This window comes from Mixophyes fleayi, chromosome 3, assembly GCF_038048845.1.
Source record: "Mixophyes fleayi isolate aMixFle1 chromosome 3, aMixFle1.hap1, whole genome shotgun sequence".
Lineage (NCBI taxonomy): Eukaryota > Metazoa > Chordata > Amphibia > Anura > Limnodynastidae > Mixophyes > Mixophyes fleayi.
The window spans coordinates 74,795,821-74,821,755 of NC_134404.1; the positions used below are offsets into that span (position 1 = coordinate 74,795,821).

General features: G+C 39.6%; 1 protein-coding gene and 1 long non-coding RNA gene across 3 annotated transcripts in view; one reads left to right on the plus strand and one right to left on the minus strand.

The window, feature by feature from the left end:
- The window catches only part of LOC142143738 (uncharacterized), a 713,023-nt gene that overhangs the window by 513,401 nt on the left and 173,687 nt on the right, over window positions 1–25,935 (minus strand). The window lies entirely within an intron of this gene.
- Window positions 1–25,935, plus strand: part of WDFY1 (WD repeat and FYVE domain containing 1) — a 38,079-nt gene that overhangs the window by 5,684 nt on the left and 6,460 nt on the right. For both annotated transcript variants that reach the window (XM_075201841.1, XM_075201842.1), the window contains exons 2-11: window positions 4,184–4,251; window positions 7,106–7,179; window positions 9,420–9,474; window positions 9,563–9,713; window positions 13,088–13,200; window positions 14,702–14,828; window positions 15,284–15,389; window positions 16,383–16,484; window positions 16,629–16,759; window positions 19,368–19,476. In XM_075201841.1, the coding sequence (XP_075057942.1) occupies window positions 4,184–4,251; window positions 7,106–7,179; window positions 9,420–9,474; window positions 9,563–9,713; window positions 13,088–13,200; window positions 14,702–14,828; window positions 15,284–15,389; window positions 16,383–16,484; window positions 16,629–16,759; window positions 19,368–19,476 (1,036 nt within the window). The remainder of the gene's footprint in view (window positions 1–4,183; window positions 4,252–7,105; window positions 7,180–9,419; window positions 9,475–9,562; window positions 9,714–13,087; window positions 13,201–14,701; window positions 14,829–15,283; window positions 15,390–16,382; window positions 16,485–16,628; window positions 16,760–19,367; window positions 19,477–25,935) is intronic.

A 25,935-nucleotide genomic window follows, 5' to 3' on the forward strand; every position in this document is an offset into this window, starting at 1 on the left:
GTGCTCTGGAGGACAATAATGTCTCCTTCTTCTCTTCTCTTACACAACTGCATACCTCTTATTTTAGTTGATTTCAATAGCACTTGAATAAAAATAGACATGCACAAAACATTATCCAAGATTAAATTAATATTTTTGTATGTGTCAGGAACTTTATATTAGTTATCGTTTGCTGTGACTTGTATCTGTTAAGATTGAGGGTATTTTCATATATATACCTGTGGGATTACCTGATCTAACTAGTGAAAAAAAGGTTAGTCCTGTAGTGGGTATAAATTATCCTTGAAGAACCTCCTCTATATGGCATTGCCGTCCTATTGTCATTCCTTCCATTTTTATAATACATAGCACATTATCTGTTATGTGCTGCAATACTATATAAGTAAACATACAATAATACAGTAACACTGTTTCCTGGCATTGCCTTCCTCTTTGAAACTTAATGAAAACAGAACTGTAAAGTAGAATTGAGCCTCAAGTTTTGTACAGGAATGTGAACGGTATGGTCGTGCTTGAATGTCCGGATAGCTGTATTTACGATCTTGCTCAACCAATCAGAATATTGCACGGTGCAATATTTGTTTGTCAGTCTACTCCACTTCTTGGGATTTAGATCTGTAAACTGTCATTAGCAGACTAGGAACTTGTTGCTTGTTTTCCTAACTACCAGATTGCTATAATTAGTGCTGCAATGTATAGTTTGTTGAGGAAGTTCTGTGGTGTTACAATAGTGATGCCATTAAGGTTATCCCCCAGTGTTGTGATTCATGGTGGAATGGTGACCTGTATTGGATCATACAGTGGCTGACGTGTCAGACACAATGTAAACTGTATCTTTCAGTGCTGGCAATAGAGGATGCCCAGATAGACTCCCTTTTGGTAAAGGAGAAAAAAATAAAATCACCTTTGTTTCCAAGCTCTCTATCCTCACCATTCTGTACATAACTATCACATATTTGGAAGAACAGTCTGACTAATTATTGGGGTAACTTTCTACTTGGGTTAAAGTTCAGTAAGTCTATGTACCTATTTTGACCCGTGTAATGCCGTGCAAACTAGTTATTTATTTTCTATCTGTACTGAAAATAATGTGAATTTAGGAGGATATGCAAAGCTGTAAAAATATCTTCTCAGTTAAAGATGAACATAGAACAATGGAAATGTGGTTGGGTCACAAACTTAAAATATGTAATATTTATTAAGGGGTTTATTCAACTTTAAATGGAAAGGAACAGCCAACATGTTCTATAGAAAACGGTACTTTCTTGTCTCCCACCAGTTGTTTTTTTTTTTTTCTGTATAAATGTTGTGAAACTTTCAAACCTGCTGTTCTGTATATAGACATTGCAGTTTGTGTTCCATGGTAATGTACTGAGGAACTAACAGGCAAAATCATATAAAATATTGTATTGTTCGAATATATAAATAAGGACACTAGTCATCGCACCCATCACGTCTCCTCCTCTCACTTGTCTATAATTTGAGCATTTTTGTCTACTGTTTAAGCAGTAGCTGATTATCACAATGTCTTCTTAGTGCTCTCTGTGCGTTTCAGACCTAATTGCTGGTATATAACTAGCTCCGAATAAAGGGAGTTTTTGTGGTTTTTCTCCTAATGAACAAGGGTCTCTTGTATAATTCACAACATGTGAAATGAGGAGTCACACTTAACCCTTCACCCCCTTTCACATGATCTTTTCTACGTGATCCATTTTTGCCTTTGGCATTTTGAGTGCTCTGTATTCACATTCAATTTTCTATTGGGTTTTTTGGGTGGAACCACAACCAAAGAAGGTTAGATACATGCTTCATATATTATGCTGTGATTTGTGGCTTTAATTTCATAGAATAGAAATGGTAAAACAACCATTTGTACACCAGCATGATTTCTAGGAGTTAATTTAATTTCTTACTTTATTTTATCATGTGGTGTTCACTACAATGCAATGCTGTACAGAACGCTTTTCCACACTTAATTTAATTTACAATGAAAATGTTGCTGCCTAACAATGGACACACATATTACTTTCCATTTGGATTTGAGAAATTAGGTAATATATCAAAGGGGTCAAATTATACAGATCCAAACATATTAGCATGATCCCATAAGATCAGAATCCGATAGCAATTGGCTTCATATCTTACTATTGAAGGGTAGCCAATAGCCTCTCGCACACATGTTGATGGGAATCAACAGCCACCCTGATTATACACCTGCTTGATGAAGTACATTGGATTTTGACAGCGGTGGCCAACCTGTGGCTCTATAAGGTTTGAAATGTAGCTCCAGGACGTGAGCATCAATGAAATATACTTGTCCAGGTGCCGGCAGATTGGAATACATTCAGCTGCTCAACTGAATGAGAGCAGTAGCGTCTTGTAACCTACTCTGAACAATGCATGCAGGTCACTATTACAGTGTCACTCCAATCAGGGATGGAGGAGGACAGAGTGTAATGTGCTCTTCCTCCTTCCTCTACACGGGCAAGTCAGGAGCATGTGAAAAGGCTGATGGACATGTAAGGAAATGTGATGGAATTTGGGGAGATCTGATGGAATGTGTGTAGGTCTGTAGGCATATGGGGAGGTTTGATTGGCATGCATGGAGTATTTGGGGAGGTCTGATGGCATGTATGAGGAATTTGGATAGATAGGATGGCATCTGGGGAGGTATGGCATTTAAGGGTCACGTGTGGAGATCTGATGGCATTTGGGTAGATCTGATAGCATGTGGGGAGGTTGATGGGCATGTAAGGAATATGTTGGGATCCTGATGCCATTTAAGGGGAGTGTGGGGAGGAGGCCTGATGCCATGTGGGGAGGCTGATGGGCATTGAAGGAGCATGTGGGGAGGTCTTATGACATGTAAGGGGAATGTGGTGAAATCTGGTGGCAGATGGAGAGGTCTGATTTGCGTGGAGAGGTATAATGGCATGTAGGGAGTTCTGATGGGTATGTAAGGGGCATGTGTGGACGTCTGGTGGCATGTAATGAGCGTGGTAAAATCAGGTGGCAATTGAGGAGGTCTGATGTGCGTGTGGAGTGGTATAATGGCATGTGTGGAGGTCTGATGGACATGTGGGAATATCTGACGGGCATGTAGATTTGATGACATGTAGAAAGGTTTGATATTTAAGGGACATGTGGGGAGATCAAATGGGCATGTAGAGAGGTCAGGGGCACATTAAAAGAGCTGCTGTGAGGAGACTATAGGTAGGCCTTTGAAACCTCCTCCGCTGGACACAGCAGCGAGGTAAGAGCTGTGCTGAATTTATGATTATTCTGATAATTTTGGGTATTTTATTTTTTTGCATAGCAAGATATTGTAAATTATATTTCAATGTACGTGTGTATAGTATGTATGTGCAAGATTATACTGGGTATGTGTATGTGCACACACATATTAAAGGTGGCTCTTTGCAGTACCTAAAGATTTTTTTTTTGGGCTCCTGGTTTCTGACTGGTTGGCCAGCTCTGGCCTAGGATAAGACCACATCCAATTGGTCAACCATAATGTTACTATAGACTTGGATGACTTCCTACTAAATCTAGGAACAAGACAATTCCAAGGAAAAATCTGCTGTCCTGGGAGCATACAAACTGCAATGATTAGGGTTGTTATGAAAAATGTTTTATTCAGCCCAAACGACCAACAATGGGCAGCACAGTGGCTCAGTGGTTAATATTTTTGCCTCACAGCACTGGGGTCACGAGTCCAGTTCCTGACCATGGCCTTATCTGTGTGGAGTTTGTATGTTCTCACCGTGTTTGCGTGGGTTTCCTCCTGGGGCTCCGGTTTCCTCTCGCACTCCAGAAACATACTCTCTTTGTGTGTGTATGTTAGGGAATTTAGAATTTAAGCTCCAATGGAGCAGGGACTGATGTCTGTGAGTTCTCTGTACAGCGCTGCTGAATTAATGGTGTTATATAAATAGCTGCTGATGATGATGATACCCTACTAGCCAGCTAATGTTTACACATTAAACCAGCGACATTGCCCACATTATTGCAGCCGGTGTCCCCTCACTCATTGCCAACCCAGCCTTTCTCCCACACACATCCTAGACCTGAATATTTCTCTGAATTATTCCCCAATGTCTATGCACTATTCTGTATTTTGAATATTGAAGTACTAATAGATATTATTTGTACATTGTCTAAACAATGGGTTTTGTATTCATAGGACATTGCGAGTATGGCTGAAGAGAGACAGTGGGCAATACTGGCCAAGCATCTATCATACCATGTCGTGTAAGTTCTGTCTATTTATAAGTTTTAGCCACACCAAGATTATATTAATTTTATATTAAATTACACATTTTGGTTTCTTTAAAACAGACCACAATATCCTTATCACCATCGGTTATCATATTCTGACCTATATCTGTTCTCCAATTTGCAGTGTGATACACATACAAATGCTGCAGAGTTTGTTTTTCTAAAGCAGATATTGGACCTTTCTAGCATTATTAATTGTTCTGTTTCTCTCGGGTCCTTTGTTACCTACACCTGTTCTGCATTTGCAGCCTGTTTGTCTCTACTTCCCAGCTTCTCATTCTATATCATTCCTCATATAAACTTCTACTTTCAATTTGTCATCCAGTATTTGTCAAAACTTCCCTGTGACCAAAGTGCTCTGCCACAAAACATCTTTTCAAATGGACCCACTCTAAACTTATACAAGCTCATAAAAACCCTATTATCAACTTTTATTTTTCTTTCCTTCATAATTAGTATTTAATAATATGGTAAACAAAAATATATTACAATGTCTGCAGATCATGTAGTCAGACTGCTGAAATTTTTCCAGTCTATGCAAACAAAATCTCTACATAAGCACCATTATCAGAGGACATGTGTTATGCTAAACAGTAAGAAAAAGAGGGGTAGACTGCACTCACTATTCCTAATGCAACTCCCAGTCCAAATGGAGCAATGCAGAAATAGATGTGGATCTCTATTTATATGAAGTATGATTAGAGGGTCTATTGCTACAGGGAAATAGCTTTAGTAACAATAACAATTATTATATAAGATAGACTATACTCAGAAAAGTGTGTTTGAAGATCCATCTGGATTATGGCTTTATAAATATTGACAAAAGCTTAACAGCCTGGCCACTGCTTTGATTTAAAGCTAAAGGTACGTCTATCTTGCCATTTAAATATAGAAAGAAAGAAATGCATTTTCTCAACCCCCCAACCACCTCACATGTTGGATAAAATGGGCCTGGACAAATTTCTACTTCCTTTATAAAGCATATTAACATATACGATCATGCTTTAAATTAACAAAGAGACTCCGCACACTATTAAACCAGCCTATGCCCACAGCAAATACTGTCATCCTGTGAGCTGTCAGTACTGAATGGTGCCAGTCTGTGACCCCCACTTCCAAGCATAGTCACTATTATGTCATCCTCTGTATCTCTTACATCATTCCGAATTATTCTGCCAATTGCAGATCTCATGGACAGCATAACCTGTGCTATCTCTGCGGACAGCAGTCATGAGGTTACAGGGGTTTCTGACAGATGTAGCCCTGTCCCCAGTAATATCAGAGAATTCTTGCAGTAGTGCCTCATACATGTGATTTGTAAATGCTGAGTGGGCGATGTATTGCATGGCAGAAGAGCGTGTAGATGATGGGTCAGCCTCCGATTACCAGGGTGAAATCTTTAGTTATCATGGTTTGTTCAGCCTTATTTTAGATGGACTGATGTCTTCAGGATTCAAAAGTCATATTTTCTATCCAAGCTCAGAGCCATGCCTACTATGATGCTGCATGCAAACTTTCTCACATGGCATATTTCAGATTTGCTTTTACCAGCTGCCAAAATGAAGTGCTAGGATTCAGCATTGTTAACCTCTGGAACCTGGCAGTAACTTAGAGGCGGGTGTGGCTGTCACATAGAACGGTAGCGGGGGAGGAAGAGGAGGTAGTTGCATCAGATTGTTGTGTCAGGTGACCTAGTTCTTGATGGCTTATGCTCATTTCTAATCTTTCTAATCACAGACTTGGCTAGAGTTGTTGTTGTTGTTGTTGTTGTAAAGGTTTGGTAATCTTTGGGCCATAAAGGTGTGGGTGAGCAGCTCAGGAAGCTGTGCGTTCAATGAAACCCTTAACAGTCGTCTTTTTACAACTGTGTAAATAAGGAAGATACTGAAATATGCCATTAGTTGACGCGTTCTGGATGGGACGCACATATGTCAGATCTGGAAGTCACACTTCTATGTCAGCTCATTGGTCCTGATTTAGAGTTAGAGGTGTTAGCAGATTTAGAGTTGAGTGGAGGGGGTGCATCCTAGCTCAACTCTAAATTGTACTTTAAAGATAAATCTAGCATTTGTGTGTTGCATACAAATGTGTACCCTTTAGTTGGACTTGTTCCTAACTCTAAATGAGGCCTATTTTATATTTAGAGTGCTGCTAACTAACAACAAGCACTGTTCCCCAGATTTGATGTCTTTATGCTTTGTCCGGGGGAAATTGTTGTGTAATCTGGAAATGTCTGTTGCAGAATATTCATATGCTGGCTTACATTCGCTTTTATTATTTTTTTCCTTAGAGAAGCTTTGTTCCTCTATTTTGTTGCTTTACTTCTATTTCCTTGTGCAGGAAGAAACCCTCCTCGATCCAGTAGAGCTTTTATTCCAGTCTATGTGCTATGCTCGGCACAACAGTAAAGCCTTCGGCTATCGAGGAAGCATTGTCTGTGGGTGAGCTCTTTACTCTGACTTCCAGACTCTTCTTCCTAGCTGAGTTTTTACTGTGCTTACTCCTGAGGTATCTTCTGCTGTACCTCACAGATCTCCCTTACTATCTCCCTCAGAGAGAGAGAATACTGGACATAATTGCCTCTCCTGGGCAATATGCACAAGGCACCATGTAGTAAAGCAAAAAACAAACACACACTGTATGACCCAGTAATAGCTCTTCTTTAACAAATATTTTTATATATATATATATATATATATATATATATATATATATATATAATTATATATAATTATATATTGAAACTAAATTAAAGTGTATATAAATATTTTGGGCAAGTGAGTTATTTTGTAACCGTTTGATGTGACCTTTCAATGACTGTTTGCAGCTCCATGCTCGGCTCTGGCATACCACCATGATAGCAGAAAGGTTTTTGTGGGACTGGATAGTGGAGCCATTGTGGTGAGTATGTGTCATGGATTTTTTTCATTTTGCATAGAAACTTATAACGAGCACAGAAGAAAACCGTAATGCTCTGTCAACAGCAGAGTAATTAGTTTCTGTGCACTAAACACATCATACATTATCTGATTGGTCAGTGTACAAATGAATATAGTAATGAGTTCAGAATAGGTAACAATGTTAACCATGGTTCACATGGAGTCAGAGAAACATTGGTTGTCTGAATCATTCCTGACCAACAATCTCTTCGGTTTGAGCATCTTGATCTCATATAAGAGTTTCTTAAACATAAGTGCCTCATGGATCAGAATAAAGTATGTTTTGTATACGAAAGGTTGTTTGTTCGACCATAGTTTATTAACTAGATTATCTTTGTCCCCATTATACTGTTTTCCAAAAAGTACCATATTGAAATATAAATGTGTGAACGTAACACATTTGACCCCTCGCACACAGGGTTTATACCCCGATCTGTGATCCTTCTGCTAAAGGGCAGGTCCTCGCACATGGACTTTACAAAAAGCAGGTTGATATAAAAGACTTATGGATACTGCATCAATTCTCCATTATCTGCATCATTCCTGTATAGGAACTTTCTATGCAGAATAGAAATCAGTGATGCCTGTTTGAATATTAGGGTGAATGGAGCTACTTGAATGGTGATAAAGTCAATCCTTACTGTAACGTGAAATATCACTTGTGTGGTAGATGTCTCTTGCTAAATTACTAAACAAAAACATTAATCAAAATATACATTTAAGGAAAGGTTGGGTATGAGACCGGTTTCATCTATGACAGTCATTTTTGATCAAAATGTAGCTTTCAGTTGAGTTTCTTTTCTATTTTTCTATACTAGTTTGCTGACTAATTATATATACATGACAACAAGATCACTCACAAATGGTACAGTTTTCACAATTGTAATGATGTAAAAGTCCTTTCTTACACAGATTTGCATGGAGCAGCAGGTGTTTAAAGCTCCCATGTGTCACAGTTATTCTCAGGACAAACCCAGATTTCTGGAATTTTTGAGATCGTGTTTATTTTTCTACAGTTCGCACTCTTGAGCCTGAATTCATAGAAATGGGTACTGATTGTTTTACTGCATGTGGTTTCCAAAGAAAGAGGAGGAAGGGTGGAGGAGGAGTTTGGGGTTTTCCCTCCAAGAGGGAGTTTTAAGTCCTTGTCCTTTCATGCACAGATATCATAGTCTGTGGGTTATGCATCCTTCAACCTCACACTTATGATGTTTATGTCCTTTGAGAGCTGGTAGCCCTTGGTCTGCATTCTGGGAGGGCCAGGCCTAGCTCCAAATCTCCTGCCCCTCTGATCTTTACTATAATATATATGCGCTGTGTGGACCTACCTAAGTAAAGGGCACCATAGATGATCTGTGAGAGAAGCAGGGCCGGATTAACCATAGGGCTAACTGGGCTACAGCCCAGGGGCCCCTTGAAAGTGCTCAGCAGCAGTATTGATTGGTCGGGGGCGGGGGCGCCCCCGGCGCGATCAGTGCTGCTGAGCACTTTCACTGCGGTCCTTCCCCGGCGAGCTGTAGCCTCTTTACTGAGGAGATCTCGTGAGTCTCACTCTCACGAGATCTCCTCAGTAAAGAGCGTACAGCGCGCCGGAGAAGGAGGTAAGTGCCGGGGGGGGCGGGCAGCTCGGATCAGATTGGGGGGGGGCCCTCACGGGGGATTGGAGACACCCTTAGCCCAGGGGCCTCCATTCCCTTAATCCGGCCCTGCAGAGAAGCATATAGTGGCCTCTTGCCAGAGAGAATGTGATGGTGAATTGCTTTCCATATCAGGATACCGGGGCTGGTTCATCTTTGGCACGGGGATTTATATGTTATTCCTGTATCTGATCCAGCTATAATGCTGGGCCTCATCATTCCTCCTTCTTGTCATTTAATAGATAAAGACATTATGGCTGCTTTTAATATCATTGTATCTAACTTGCACTAGGAAAATAAAAGATAGTTGCTGATTGTTTGCTGTCTCTTCTTTTTTTTTTTTAAATAATGGTTTTAATGAAAAAAGCTTGGTTTACATTGAGCCAAGACCGCTGTAACTATTATATGAGTAGACATAATACAACATTATTAACACTTTACTCACTTAAGTAATACTTTAAAACATTTGAAAGTTGTGAGTACAAATGTAGAATATTTGAGATTCACTAGAACATTGTGTGCACCATGACTCTAGATTCTTTCTTTACATTTCTTCATTCTGTAGGAGTTTCTGATCTCAGATGACTTCAACAAAATGAACTTTGTGAAGACATATCCAGGTAATGTATATTTATAATCTCCTGCTCATTCATTCTCTCACACACTGTGTTTCAGGAAGTATAACTAACTCTGTTTACCCCCCTGCAGCTCATCAGAACCGGGTGACAGAGGTCATTTTCTCTCCGGATCCCGAATGGGTGATCAGCACAGGGCAAGATAAGTTTATTACCTGGATGTGCACTCAGAGTGGGTCCTTGGTGGGGAGACATGCCTTCTCCTCCTGGGCATCCTGCCTCCAGTATCCTTTCTCTTTTCTAGTTAGAATTTTTTTGTTTTAAAATGGCACATAATACCATATGTGCATTCTAACATTGATGTACAGACATAACATATGTAACCTATATATCTGCTTACATTCAATCACAAAGTATAGCATCATCGTTGGTCCAACATTAAACACTAGCATATTCATGAGTAACATTAGTTCTCACAGGGGTACTGTTATAGAGAATTAGAATTGCCTGTCCTTTGTTATGGTGTTAAGCTATTGTTAGTTAGCCCCTTATCCACCAGGCCCAGATTTCTTGCAACCATGTTATGTTGGGGCATGTTTTTCCCATGACAAACAGGGCTACGTTATTTCAAACTTGGGCTGAGTTCCGCTATTTATACAGGTTTGATAATTGGTATTGCATAGTCACTCTGCATCTCCACGCCAACAGAGTAGGGGACTCATGAGCTATCCAGAGGTAATCGATGCATTTTCATGTAATCAATAATATTTCCTGCATTAAATCATAGCTATGCGGCCTGGTGATATCTTGTGCCTCTATCCCCTAATATATAAATGTAGGGATCGCATGGAATGCTTACTTGTAGCGCATCTTTTAGGTACGTAACTTCATTCCAGACTCCATTAATTAGATGGCAAAACCACATAGAATGACAAAATGTACCTCATTCCTGCATTTTCGACAAATAGGCATCCCTCATCCCCTCTTAAACGTCTCTAAGGGATTAAGGTATAACATGTTTAATAAAAAAGGTTGGGTAAATATGTCCCAGGGTGCTAATGGAAACTAATTGTTGGTGTTTATTTCCTCCCCTACACTCCTCAGGATTATCACCCACATCCCACACTTTCCAAGGATGCCTACTCTCTCAATTTCCCATAATTCCATAGGGGTTTATGTGTTGAGGCCTGTCGTTATATTGCCACTCTGAGATTGCCCACACATGGAAGAGCTATAGGATGTTGAAAAGCATGCCTCAAAGACTTGAGAGGGTTAAAGCATGATATGTAATACCAGAAAAGTCACCAAATAAGTCAGTAACATTTATTGCACTCAAAAGAAAGCATTGGGGTCATTTAGAAAGAGAAGTGTCATCCACATATAATGCATTTTATTCTATTGGAGAACCCATACGCAGTCCCAGTGTGTTGGCAATTACAAGAAATAGAGGCTAGTGGTTCAATGACAAACAGGACAGGGGAAATGTCTGTATTGTACCTAGTTCAGCTCAGTTGTCATGGAGGAAAAGCCACCCACCAGAAACATGGCCATTGGGCATTTATAAAGGTTCTTAACCCACTTTTAAGAAATTTCCAAAGCCCAGTTTCACCATTAGCAGCCAAAGATATGCTTATTCCACAGAGTCTAAAGTCTCTGCTACATCTTGGGAGAAAATCATTGTTGTTCCTGAGTTGTCATGGGGGATCTGAATATTGGTTCTAAAACACCTAGAGTAATTTTGTATCAAGCTGCGACTTTCCGGCGGGTTTGAAAAGTGGAGATGTTGCCTATAGCTACCAATCAAATTCTAACTATCATTTTGTAGAATATACTAAATAAATGGTAACTAGAATCTGATTGTTGCTATAGGCAACATCTCCACTTTTTAAACCTGCTGGAAGCTCGCAGCTTGATACATTTCCCCAGAGTTTATTGTAGTTAACTTGCCCGGCATAAGTTTAATCTCTGTCCATGATAATTTGACATTCATGGCTAGTATTTTAGCCAGAATTTTTGTGTGTGTTTTGATTAAGAAAATGGGTTTATATGACCAACATTCTGCAGAATCTTTATTATGTTTTTGGGAACACCAGAATCAGGCTTCTGACATATACAGTCTAAAGGAGTCCGTTCAAATGTCTGATTTAATCCACCAGGATAAAAAGTATATTACACCTAAAATTGGTGATTTCACTGGTCTCTGGAATTGGGTCCTTTGATTGGATGATGTGCCTGTAGCAGAGCTAGTCCAGAACACGTCCAGAACACATCTGCTCAAACCCTATGGATCACGTGACATCCCCTCTGCTCCAGTATTTTTAGATAGTAAGGTGCAGATAAACCATATTACAGCTGGAGACAAGGAGATAGAGAGATGACCCTGTGAGTAAAATGCTCTCTGCAGGAAGTCATTGAATAGTTTATATCAAAGTTGGCTGTTGATAATGTGTGCTTTTATCTCTTCCATTTTCCAAAGCACTGGGGTTAGCAAGAACTTTGCTTAGTCTAACATGGTTAATCCATAGCGAAAGTAAAAAAAAAAATTGACTTTGAATGTCTAACTTTCAAGTGACTATTTGTCAAACACACAAACAGTTAATACATTTTTCCAAGGAAGGATGCAGCAAAAAGTGCATAAGTGTCAAATACTTCCTGGAGACTCAAAACACAGCAAACATTGTGGTAAATATCCTCAGAGAAGTTAGTTTTTCCTATGTATGAAAATATTCACAGATTAACAAGATGCTACTACAATTTTAATAACCAGAAACTTATTGAATATGTGTTATGCTGTTTTTTTAAAAGTATTTAATATAAATTGAATATATTTAATTTAAATATGATTTTACATAAATATGACTCCAGTAATGAACACTTATCAATGACCCCTCCCCCCCTTTAATTGTCATATAGCCTACTGTAAGTATACAGCAGTATTGCCTAGTTTTGTTTTTAAAGTTGATATATTTAGCTATGGTATCGAAGTGTTTGACATTTGAAAATCAATGCCATGACTTTATAGTGATGCGTTTGGCAGTGGTAGAGCAACTCATGGGTGCGTGTCACTGCTAGGGACTGTTGGGTGCACTGTGCAGTTATATCAAGCAACCTGCATTGTCATCCAGTGCTATTAAGGTGTGACAGCACAAGTTGCTTATTATGAATGCACAGTGCATGTTATGGGCCAGTTGTCTTTGTCGTGGCACCTCTGTTAGGACCTTTTGCTCTTTATTATTCCTAGAAAAATTATGCCTGTTGGGATGCTATTTTGCTACTATTATTTATTGTTCATGATGCAGATCTACCCTGCATGGTACAGATAATTCCATATTTAAACTATTTAATTTTAAGTCCAGACACATACCTGTCAGCACGAATGTTCCTTCTTAACCTTTTAATCTTTTGATTTATTCACAACTATAAGACTATTCTAAAAAACAAAATGGGCCATGCAGATGAGTTTTAGTTAGGGATGGTAGGTCATTTTACCCAATACATTGTTTTACATCACCATGTTAGATAAATCTGTTGTGGTCTCGTGATAATGGTGGGTTTCCATCTCCATGAGAGAGGTCTGTGTGATCAAGATTTAAGATTATTTATTCTCTTTTATGATCTGTGTATCTGACCAAATGATCCTTAACCAGATTTTGTGTAGGTATGATGAAGACACGAAATATGCCTTTGTTGGGGATTTCTCTGGGCAGGTTACGCTCCTGAAGCTAGAAGACAATGCCTGTTCTGTTATCTCAACACTTAAAGGGCACGAAGGTATTCGCTGACGGAATATTGTCATTACTTGGCCTCCTTCTAGAGATCACACAGCGCAGGTCCTTCTGGAAGCAAATCGGGTCAATCTGTATGTTATATACTCGCTGTGCTATAAATTGGTATTAAAAATAGACACATTCTTGATGACCTTTGGAAACAAGAAATAGTTGTGTAAGAACAATTGCTCCCCTGAGAGTAATTACAGATTGTACTTTCGTTGTGTTTCAGATGAAATGACACAAATATTTTGTGAAGAAAAAAAGTTCTTGTCTGTCCATACATTAGCATTTCAGAGGTGTTTTTGTTTTTTTAAATTTTATTATTGTGGGTTTGCTATTTATATGTCCTGCTCAAATTATGTTTTCCAGCAGTGCAAATGCTACATTACACATTCTTAGTTTTATTTCATGAATTCGTTCTTGCTGTTGGGAGGTACATCATTCAAAAAGTGTATGTTGAAACAATTTTTTTTTGTGTGCAGTACCTACTACAGTTTGGTATGTGGTGCGATAGCCATTGCTTTGTTTTGATAACCTTTTAGCTGCATACAAAATCTGATCTATGTATACAATAGTAGTTCCTTTTTTAAAGTGGATAAGTTGTTAATCTTTAGAAGTATTTTAATTAAAAGTCTGTTGCTTATTTTTAATCATTTTGTTATTTACATTCTCCAATATATATATATTTTTTTGCTAACTGAGGCCAAATTGCACAGACATACATTTCCTCACTTGTCTCAAAATATCTCCCAACTCAACACCTCCGTTCTGCGCAAGATCTGCGTGTCTCTTCCACTCTCATCACATCCTCCCATTCTCGGTTACAGGACTTTTTTCGGGCTGCACTCACTTTGTGGAATTCCCTCCCTCGCACAGTAAGACTTTCCTCTAGTCTCCAAACCTTCAAGCGTTCACTGAAAACCCACCTCTTCAGACAAGTTTATGATATTCCTCAACCACCATCTTAATCTCCCTAGATTACCCTATTACCACCCTCTACACAGCTAACACAAGACAACCCTCTGACCAACATTGCCACATACACAGCCCACTCAATACTTTTACCTTTGCATTCTAGCTGGTCCATTGTGCAATATGATGTAGCACATGCCCTTGTGTTTCAAACTCCCATTGTCCCATAGATTGTAAGCTTGCGAGCAGGGTTCTCTTACCTCTCGGTCTGTATGTATTACCCAGTATTGTCTTATTAATGTTTGTTCCCAATTGTAAAGTGCTACGGAATTTGCTGCCCCTATATAAATAAATGTTGATGTTGATAATGATATTCCCCCTGAGTATGGTAATGAAAACAAATGTGCCACAAACTCACTCTCTAACTATACAGCTTCCGAACACCAGAGGAAGGGCCTGCTTGGGGATTTCAGAATAAATATTCATTACATGCCTAGTTTGAATATCTTTTCGAGTTTTTAGTAATATTTTATTCTACTGAACCAGCTGTATTGGATTATTTTTTTTTTCCTTCCCTTGTCCTTTCTCAGGCAGCATCTCCTGTCTCTACTGGGACCCTGTTCAGAGATACCTTTTTTCGGGGTCATCAGATCAGAGCATTATCTTGTGGGACATTGGAGGGAGGCAAGGACGAACCATAATCCTACAAGGACACCAGTAAGCATTTCACAAGTCAATGCCTTGCCGCAGTCTTTCCCCAGGCCCAGAAAATAAACGGCTGCTTTGTATCTGAAAACTCTTTGCTGATGGATATTTGATTGGTATTCTGGTGCTTCTGGCACTGAGCCAATAATTTGCTTTGTTTATGTACAGCATTAGACTGGTTGGCTTGAAAGAACATAAGACAAATTGCCAACCTTGGCATACGTCATTATCTGCAGAGCAAATTATCTGTGCTCGATTGATCGAAATAAATTATATCATATGTCAGTGTACATTAGTGAAGATATGGTTCTGTTTTCCTGTAATTGGAGTGACACAAAGGATGCTGTCTTGCGTACACAGGAAGATCACCTTGATGCAGGAAAATTCCAGAACAACCATAGTTCTCTCAGAAGGTTATGATTGGTGAAGCTCTTTCCTTATAAATCATGTTTTCTTCTTTTTGTTAGTGACAAGGTTCAGGGACTGTGCTACCTGCAGCTCACACGGCAACTGGTCTCCTGTTCTGTTGATGGAGGCATCTGTGTCTGGAACATGGATATTGACAGGGAAGAGGTAACCGAGTACATTTGAATGCTGCTTTACTTGACATAAGTGTTGAAGGCACCAAAGAATAATTTGTAAATATGTGCAAGGTCAAAGGTTACAAGCTACTCCACTGTTATGTTCTGTGTACAGTCTGGGAAGGTTCCATGTACACTGGGGTGATACTTTCATCCCACATCTCACTAAAGAAAAGTTGTTTTTGTCTCTGTTAGTCTTATTCATGTATTGTAATGTTTTCACAGTACATTATCTTAGGGACGGGTCTTACTTTGGGTTTATGACATATCGTAAAGGTTTTGACCTAGACGCATAGATGAGATGCACACAACTTCCTACTCTTGTTGATAGCCTGTGTAGAGAATTCACTCTAATGTAACTACCATGCATCCCAATCTGAATGGCACAATTAAGCAAAGTTTTACTTTTAAATCTAAGATGTGCATTCATCTAGACATGTCCTATGGAAGGTCATTGTCAACAGCAAATTTTCAGCCATTTACATTTGTGTGGTAGCATGTTAAGGTATGTTCATTATATTACTACTGCAGTGTGAAGCAGTAAAATCCATTTGACTAGACTAACAAAATAAAAAGTTATTCCTAGTAAAAACCAACGCCTCATGAAAATGTGCCAAACCCTATAAAACTGGTATATTAAAGTGATAGAGTGGATGCTTTCCACTTAAACTTGCCAGTTCAATTTGAAAAGTATATGGCTGCATCAGATAGCCACATAATATACCTCGACTGTGTGTTCTTTCACACGAAACCTCAAGATGCATAAATCTGTAGTAAAGAGATGTTTTGTTCCATACTGTATTCTTACATGTAACAATGAAAAGGGCAGTGTACACACCACATGTGTAAGCAATGGATGCAAGTAAATTCAGATGTGCTGCACTGTTGTTGTGCCCTATAACTTCATGTCTTTACATCTCCTAGATAAGTGTTACCCAGCTGGGACTTCCCTGACTGTGTCTTCTCCCATATTTCCTATATTTAGGCTCCTCAATGGTTAGAAAGTGATTCCTGCCAGACATGTGCCCAGCCTTTCTTTTGGAATATAAAGCAGATGTGGGACACAAGGTCAATAGGATTACGTCAGGTGAGATGGGAAGAAAATGTCTCTTCCCTTTTTTATTTTCTTTACTTTCAACCTCACAGTTTCCTTTCTGTTATCCGCCCTCTCTGTCACACTGCTTAACACCGTAAAGGGCTTCCTTCCATCCTCTCTTTCTTGTCTGTGTAGCACCACTGCAGGAAGTGCGGCAAAGCGGTCTGTGGGAAGTGCAGCTCCAAGAGATCCAGTTATCCCATCATGGGTTTTGAGTTCCAGGTGCGGGTCTGTGACTCTTGTTATGAGGCCATTAAGGATGAGGAGTGAGTATCATAGAAGACTTTGTAATACTCGTACACATATACATTTTTCTCCTTTTAGCAGTAGGGAATCACAGAGTGGGTGAGAGTTGGTCCCTTGGGAGACATCGGATACTTGAATAAACAGGAACTACCTCCTTCTTTCGCCCGTAAATTCCCTTCTACTTCAGTTCTCTTTCCTCGCCTCTGCATAGGAGTTGAAATAAGCGCTACTGCCCTGTTTTGTTTTGTTTTTTCTTTTTAATTTAACACTTGAGGGTACAGCCTCATCTTGGCATGGCAACCCGCCTGCCTTCTTTTACTGCAGGAGACCCCTGTGGGTCATGTGGATGCATGGCAGGTTAAGAGGGGTTTGGATGCACTTTGCACCCCTGCAGCTGGCAGACCCCCCACAGTAGCCTAGGGGGGTATCCCCAGACACTTGGCCTTACCAGAGATAGAGGTGCTTTCACCATTCAGTGCACTGTAGAGCCTACTGTATCAGGGGCTATTAAAGCTCCTCATTAATCCTCCTTCTGCCGTAAGAGTGTCTAACCAATCTGCACATGTAATGTGGTAGACAAATAGTTGGAGTACTCAGTCAGCCTAGATGCAGTTTGCAGTGCAAGCAACCTCCTTTCCCATTGGTTAGGCTCCTGGGGAATGTTATTTCCTGAAGTGGTGATAAAAACAATTCTAGGGAAGGTGATGAGGTTGAACATTCAGGACATGCAGAACCAATGTAAACTGCCACACTTTCTTGTTACTAAGTAATCCCCCCATCCAGTTGTATTTCCCCTGACCAACTCTTTAGTTGGTGTCAGGGGGGTGGGCATATCCAGGCAACCGCTTTAGAGCCCTATACACTCCCCATCCCCCAGGGAGATTGAGCTGTTGAAATTCTCTCCAGCAATGGACCCTCTAGGATTACCATGACTCAGCGTCATTTAAGTGTGGACAAGAGTTTAAACAGTCTTTAAACAGCTTACTTTCATCTTTCCGTTCAGCGCTTAGATCAGGCTTGGCAGTCGCTTCATTGGCTAAAGCCATATTCACTTGGGTGTGCCACCTTCTGGAGACTTTACGAAACGGCCCTCATAGGGCTCAGTTAATGCAGCTTGACACTAAAATCTTAAATCCACACTCCTCTAAATCAAACATTTTTCAGCAGACAGTGCTTCCAAAAGGCAGGGAGGAACTAATTAAGAATGCAATATGTAGGAAGAGTTCCTTCCTTACCCAAATGAGTTAAATTTTCCACCTCAAGAGCTCCTTTCATTTCCTGGGTGCAAAATAATCACGGGACCATTCCTTCTATGGGGTAGCACAGCCTAGGAAGAATCTCTCCTTGAATTAAGTAGAACACCCGAAGGCTGGTGACGGCAGAACATTTTATTGACTTGCGGTTAGTACTCTGGGTGTAGAAGTGTTTGGGGTTTGTCTTTGCCTGGTTTTTAAAATTTCTTTCTGGATGAATACTCGTTCTGTGCCTGATTCATCTTTGGACGCAAGTCCATTGAAGTGCCGTATCTTACGTGAAAATGCTCTTCTCATGGTCATAAATAGACTTTACACCAATTAAAGCAATTGCATGTAACTCATGTCTGAGCACAAATGACGCTTACAACTGGCTATAATTTGAAGGGTGGGAAGGGGACGGATGGATGGCAATGTACAGATGCGGCCAATTCAAGGTCTGGGTATCTCTTAGGTACGTGTTTTTTTAACCGTAACATTTGCATCAGCTACAGGGCAGGTGTAAGTTTTGACTGTCATGGCATCTCCTTTATTTTAAAAATGACATGTATGCCTGCCATTAGACAGTACAGAACACGTGTATGCAAGGAAGATAGACTACAAAAATGTATTTTGTACAGTATGCATTACCAGCATCCTGATTTGTGTATTAGTTGTTCATTTGTTTTATAAAAACATTTTTTTTGCATGCACTCTGATTTGACTTTATATTGCACATATGTAGTCTATTCTATCTATTAACATACAAGTACTATTTAGGGAGAGCGTACTTTTACAAAGATTTAAATGGAATTCTATCTTGGAATCCACTTGGATTATGAATACGGGCATGTGAACGCTCAAGTTCCGTGCTTATTTTTAAAAACGTAACTTGTGTTCTCATTGGGTTTGAAGATGAATCTGGCCCATTATGTGTAGATGAAGGAGAAATTCCCAACCCAAAAAGGCAAAGGAAAAGTTTTATTTCTCTTAGAATTGTTTTAAAGACTGGACCAAATTATTTTAGACTGGGGTTTGACCACCATGTGGGTTATATTACCTTTAATTCACAGACCCTAAAGTAGAAATCAGAATGGGATATGTTAAGTAGGTCATGCAGGAAGGGTCACAATAGCATCTATGTAAATGTATTAGTAAAGTTTCCTTTACTGTCACATTGATTTATTTTTTAACTATATATTAATAAACTGGTGTCAAATAATATAACTGACCCTTTACTCAATTATAAATACATTATAAAATGTGACGCCAGCATCTGCTTCATCAGAATTTTAAAAATGTGTTTTCTGTAAATGCTGAATTTAGGATCTTATAGTCTGTGAATTGAAAGACTGATAATGAATAAGACTTTTTTTATTTATTTATTTATTTTAAGTCGGACATCATTAGCCACTTTCCATGAGGGTAAACATAACATCTGCTTCATGACCATGGATATCTCTAGAGGGCTCATGGCCACATGTGGAACAGATCGGCTAGTCAAGGTAAGGCATGGTCTGTTTGTGCAGCACATCTGGTGTCCTTCTAGAGGTTACTCCGAAATTGAACATTAAAATCTTTGTTTTTCATTGTGCCTTAAATGTAATCTTACTGCTGTGTAGTTCAGAATAAATTGCAAAAAAGTCATATTTTCATTCTTTTTGAATACAGTACTAATATATTATGCAGCACTGTGCTTTGAGGAGTTCATAATACTAATAAATAACATACTTGAAACAGATGGCAAATATAGGCCTGCTCAACTGAGCTTACAATCTAAGATGTGTGGGGAACAGTTGAAACATGATTGTGGCTGCTGGTGGGGAAAGTGTGTGTGGGGCTACTGTAGAGTATTGACATTATTGTCCACCAATATTAAAGCAGCCGTGTCAGACCGAGGAGACAATGGAAGCTGGAGACATGAAAGATGAACCAGTCGTTGTAGAAAGCTTAAGATAGTCAGCTGCTGGCAACCTTAACGGTCTCTCACTGTTTATATTAAATTAACCTTCTGGTTCTGGAGAACCTAGTCATTTTTGTGCATAAATATTTCATTCTAGCACAATATATGTATATTTTATAATGTTTATATAGCCCTTCTCTCCTGAAAGTGACCCCATTGTAAAGTTAAATAGAGCTTATGTAAAATTAAAAGGTAACTATATATGGATGCATATAAATTACGTTAAGTCTTCCTCTGATTTTTATTTCTTGTCCTGATCATCACAAACTGTTTATAGCCACTTACAAAATAACTTGGGCACTGTCTAAAGTTATCCTAATGTAGGACAAAAAAATGTGAATGATTAAGCATAGCATGCCATATGTACGGATGAGGTACGTTATACCGATGCTGATAATTCAGACAATCGGTATAGTGACAAAATAAAGGTCGATTTCCAATAATCACGATATACAGGAAATACAGACTTACTATAAACAGGCTAGACCACATGTGCGACACACCTGCTTCACAGCTCCTATACATTCCGAGAGCAGCAAATGCCGGCACTTGGAATTGACGTCGCCCTAATCCTAACCCTTCGATTACTTTATCCAGGCGGGGGGTCCTTGCATTGCCGCTTTAATATCTGAAATGTCACTTTCTGCATTGTAAGTGACGTCAATTCCAAATGCTGGTATTTGTTGCGTTCGTAATGTAAAAGAGCCATGGAGCAGGTGTGTTGCACATGATGTCTGTCATATTTATAGTATGTCTGCATTTCCTCTATATCGGGATTATCAGAATTGGCTTTATTTTGTCGTCAAACCAATTGTTAGAATTATCAGCACTGGCAGAATGACTACCATCAGTATGTGCTTGCTGTGACATCGCTTGTGTACAGGCAGTTGGTTATCTTGGAGGTTGCAATATCAATCCTGCAACTTCTGAATTCTTCCGAAATTATGTAGGATAGAGAAGTACTAACTTATGCAGTTTCAGCTTCTCTGAATGCTGGATGGATTTTGCAAGGTTACTTGAAAAAACTGAATTTATACTTATATAGCGCCTTAATGAACAGATAGGTGCAATGACCAATACTAATTTTACTTCCTCTTGTTATATAGACATTATTTCACAGTAACCATTTCATGTCATTTTTTTAAGAGTTTCTGTTGGCACCACTGTTTACATACAGAAGTATACATTAGTATATGTAATACAGAGCACAAACGCTACAGTCAGGGTAGATATTTCTAGGGAAAACAATTAAAAAAACATGTTAACAAAAGAGATGAGTGCTGTTCAGCCTTAAAACATTCAGGGGTATATCTTTGCATTAGTATGATCCCTGTCAATTATGGCTGTATACAGTCATGGCCAAAAGTTTTGAGAATGACACAAGTATTGGATTTCACAAAGTTTGCTGCTTCAGTGTTTTTAGACCTTTTTGTCAAATGTTGCTATGGTATACTGACAAAAAATGACAAGCATTTCATAAGTGTCAAAGGCTTTTATTGACAATTACATTAAGTTTATGCAGTGTTGACCCTTATTTTTGAAGACCTCTGCAATTCGCCCTAGCATGCTGTCAATCAACTTCTGGGCCCCATACTGACTGATGACCGACCGTTCTTGCCTAATCAGTGCTTGGAAGTTTGTCAGAATTTTTGGTTTGTTTGTTTGTCCACCCACCTCTTGAAGATTGACCACAAGTTCTCAATGGGATTAAGATCTGGGGAGTTTCCTGGCCATGGACCTAAACTTTTGATTTTTTGATCCCGAGCCACTTAGTTATCACTTTTGCCCTATGGCAAGGTGCTCCATCATACTGGAAAAGGCATTGTTCATCACCAAACTGTTCTTGATGGTTGGGAGAAGTTGCTTTTGGAGGATGTTTTGGTACAATTCTTTATTCATGGCTGTGTTCTTAGACAAAATTGTGAGTGAGCCCACTCCCTTGGCTGAAAAGCAACCCTACACATGAATGGTCTTACTTTTCCTTCTTCGGGCAAGCATTTTTACAGATGCCCCAAACAATCTGAAAGGAAATTCATTGGAGAAAATGACTTTATCCCAGTCCTCAGCAGTCCAATCCCTGTACCTTTTGCAGAATATCAGTCTGCCCCTGATGTTTTTCCTGGAGAGAAGTGGCTTCTTTGCTGGCCTTCTTGACACCAGGCCATCCTCCAAAAGTCTTCGCCTCACTGTGCGTGCAGATGCACTCACACCTGCCTGCTGTCATTCCTGAGTAAGCTCTGCACTGATGGTGCCCCAATCCCGCAGCTGATTCAACTTTAAGAGACTGTCCTGGTGCTTGCTGGACATTCTTGGGCACCCTGAAGCCTTCTTTACAACTATTGAATCTCTCCTTAAAGTTCTTGATAATCCGATAAATGATTTAGGTGAAATCTTACTAGCAGCAATATCCTTGCCTGTGAAGCCCTTTTTTATGCAAAGCAATGATGACTTCACATACTTCCTTGCAGATAACCTGGTTACCAGAGGAAGAACAATGAATTCAAGCACTACCCTCCTTTTAAAGCTTTCGGTCTGTTGTTCTAACAGCATGACAGAGTGATCTCCAGCCTTGTCCTCGTCAACACTCTCACCTGTGTTAACGAGAGAATCACTGACCTGATGTCAGCTGGTCCTTTTGTGGCAGGGCTGAAATGCAGTGGAAATATTGTTTTTGGGATAAAGTTCATTGTCATGGGAAAGAGGGACTTGAAATTAATTGCAATTAATCTGATCACTCTTCATGACATCCTGGAGTATATGCAAATTGCAGTCATAAAAACTGAAGCAGCATACTTTGTGAAACATATTTGTGTCATTCTCAACTTTTGGCCATGACTGTATGCTAAATTAACTTGTAAGAGGAATTATCAAAATTAAACAAGACCTTAAAAGGACCAATATCACCAATCCAGATTTGCTGCAGCGGGCTACAAGTAGGTTACATTACTTTGCATTGTAGTAGGAGGAAGTGTAAATTACCAATTAATTTTAGTATGACCCTAGTTGATCTAAGTTTGCACTGGATATTCTAAATTTGCGCTTGAGACTATGGCGAAGCTGGAGAGCTCTACTAAGAAATAAATCATCAGTTTGGAAATGCTGTATATTGCTTTTCAAAGGACTTAAACACACCCTCTTTACAAAACTGGCTTAGGTTACATATTTCAACCCACTTCCAAGCATCACAGGTAGGTTAGCATTATCCTACTGAAGAGTATAGAAATATAGGCTTCCTTCCATAAATATAGATTTGAAGAGTTTCAAGGAGTGATAAGTACAGACACAATGGGGCATATTCAATTAAGTGTAAATATTTTGTATACGTGCTCCCACTGACAACACGTTACCGCTACATTGTGGATTTCCATGCGCACCCCATAGGGTTGTGAAGGGGAATCCACAATGTTGCAGTACAGTATTGTCACTTTAAACTCACGTATCCTTGATGATTTAATTGAATATGCCCCAAATGGATTCATTGTTTAGAATATTTGGAGTGGCTTTAGTCAGAGACTGACTGACCTGGGGACAAATGAGGATTAAGGACAGAGGTGCTTTGTAATGAAATCATACAGTAGAGAGGAATGGGAGACTGAATGATTGGAGAAGTAGCACACCTGTGGATTTAGGTGCCCTTTACATCCTATAGTCTCATATATCACACTAAGGTTTGAAAAGGAAGTAGTTATAGGACCAGTAGAACAATCTGCGTTTGGGGGACATACTTGAAATACTAGGAGTTTGTCACATTAGTTATTGAAATCGCCCAACCACATAGAGGGAATGTTGGGGTATTTGGTCACAAATGCTGTATCTGCACACTTTGTAGTGAGTGACCAAGAGAAGTAAAATCAGTATTGGGTTGTGCAATAATGGTACAGTTTAAAAAATATATATTTGCTCCCTTTTCCCAATTTAAGGAATTGCAAACTAAAATGTATAATATGTTTAAACAGACTTAAAAACACTCTTCACAGTGAAAGTACCTTAATGCCCATAATCTGGGTCTGTGTGTGTATGTATGATGTCAGGGGACTTTTTTTTTATTTTTTTAATACAAGTCAGCACTGAAAATGTCTGAACTTTTATTATTCATTATTATCATCCATATTGAAGAGTAATGGTTATGTATAGTTTAACTGATAAGAATTGTGAATAATATAGAAGTAAACACACACTATACCATCCCACCCCTCCACTATATATATTTTAGAACAGGTCACCCTACACCTCAATAGAAACAACCGTAACAGTCTAACTGGTACACTAGGTGGTGCACTTGGCAAACCTTCCTCTTCTAGAGTTTGCTTTGTTTCACTCCTCATCAGGCAGAGATTGAGAAAATAACGCAGCGTTACCTAGTACAGGATAATAGAGATAAGTGAGCAGTACATCATAAGACATATTAAAGTATTGAGAAAAGGGCACATCTAATGTCAAAAAAAGCACACTTAAACATGAGATTGAGCGAGTTTTTAGCATTCTGTTGCTTAGACCTAATAGGCTACAAACAGGCTAGTGTGCATATGTGTACACCTGGCAGAAAACGTTCCTGTAACAATTTTGAAATTAAAAACACATTTGAACCTATATCTGAGAACAGCATGAAATTTTATCATTCATCCAATTTGGGGACACGAAGACCATGGGCCTATAGATTCTCCAATTCAGCAACTGACAATTTTATTCTTATTTTTTTTAGAGTGCTCACAGGACAGGGTGTTTCTTTTGGGCTGCAACATGTTTTATTTTTTTTTTATTTCATTGAGTTTAAATTTCCCACCACAGATGCGGTGACCTTTAAATTTGCTGTTTCCACTGTGGCTCTTTTGAATTTACCAGTGCGGCAGTTATCTGGAGCAGACAGCCTTGCCGGAACTTGGTACCTCCTCCTGCTGCAACCATGCTTCCAATGTAGGACTTCCTCAGGAGGGGCCCTGCCACTACTGCTGCTGGCAATTTTTCGGGACCCTGTGCGGACACCACACCATCAGGTGCTGCAGTGCCAGACTGCGCACCTTGGGAACGTGCGGTAATTGATTGCCAGTCATAGTCCTGCTCAGGAGCCTAGGCCCTTGAAGAGTCAGGTAGGGGCACCATGAAGCAGGGTAGTTCTGCACTAGCTGTAAGGGAACCATTTTCATGGCTGTTTGCTAAAGGTTATGGTCTCTGGGGAGAAGTGCAAACTCATGCAGAATGGCACCTCCTCCTCCACAGGCTGAAGCCTGCCAAAACAAACACACAATTGAGAGCTCCAGCTCTGCCTTGCTTGGATCCCACCTACAGGAAAGTATCCAGAGCTGGGGGGAGTTTTCTTGGCTGAGTGGGACTGTGTGCTTTACTTTTGCGGAGTGTTTCATGTTCTCTCTCCTCTATTTTCTCTCTTTCTCGTCATCGGGAGCCACTAGACGAGCCGATTGTGCACAAGTTAGTAGGGATTAGTTAAAGTTTTTTCTCCATAGAGAGAAATCTGACGAGGCCTCTAAAAGATCTTCAGAATTCTGACATCCTGTGGAGGTTCGGAGTCTTTTACTCCCAGGTGCAGATTTGACGAGGCCTCTGAGATGAGAGGGGCTGCACTGCACATCCAGGAAGTGAAGAGTCAAACATGACAATACACTGTTTAGGAGGAAACAGTAGGCTCTTTTCCGGTGTTGTATTCTTTGCTCTGTGTGGTGTGGACTAAACCAGAACAGTGGTTTCAGGTTACCCACTGATTGCTAACCCTTTATCCTCTCCCCTAGATGGGATAAGGATAAATGCAATTTATGGTATAGGGACACCACTAGTCAGATCCCTAATACCACAGCCTTTTTAGGATGGTACAGATAAGAATTAGAGACCATCTATAAATCTTTTTTTTTTTGGGGGGTCATCCATTATATTCCCATCTATTTGTGATTCAGAAAACAAAACTTTTTATTTTCTGTCAATCTTTGAACCTCACAATCCTCAACTGTTTGTTTTGGGGATCAGTTTTCAGTGTTAAATGGGACAGATT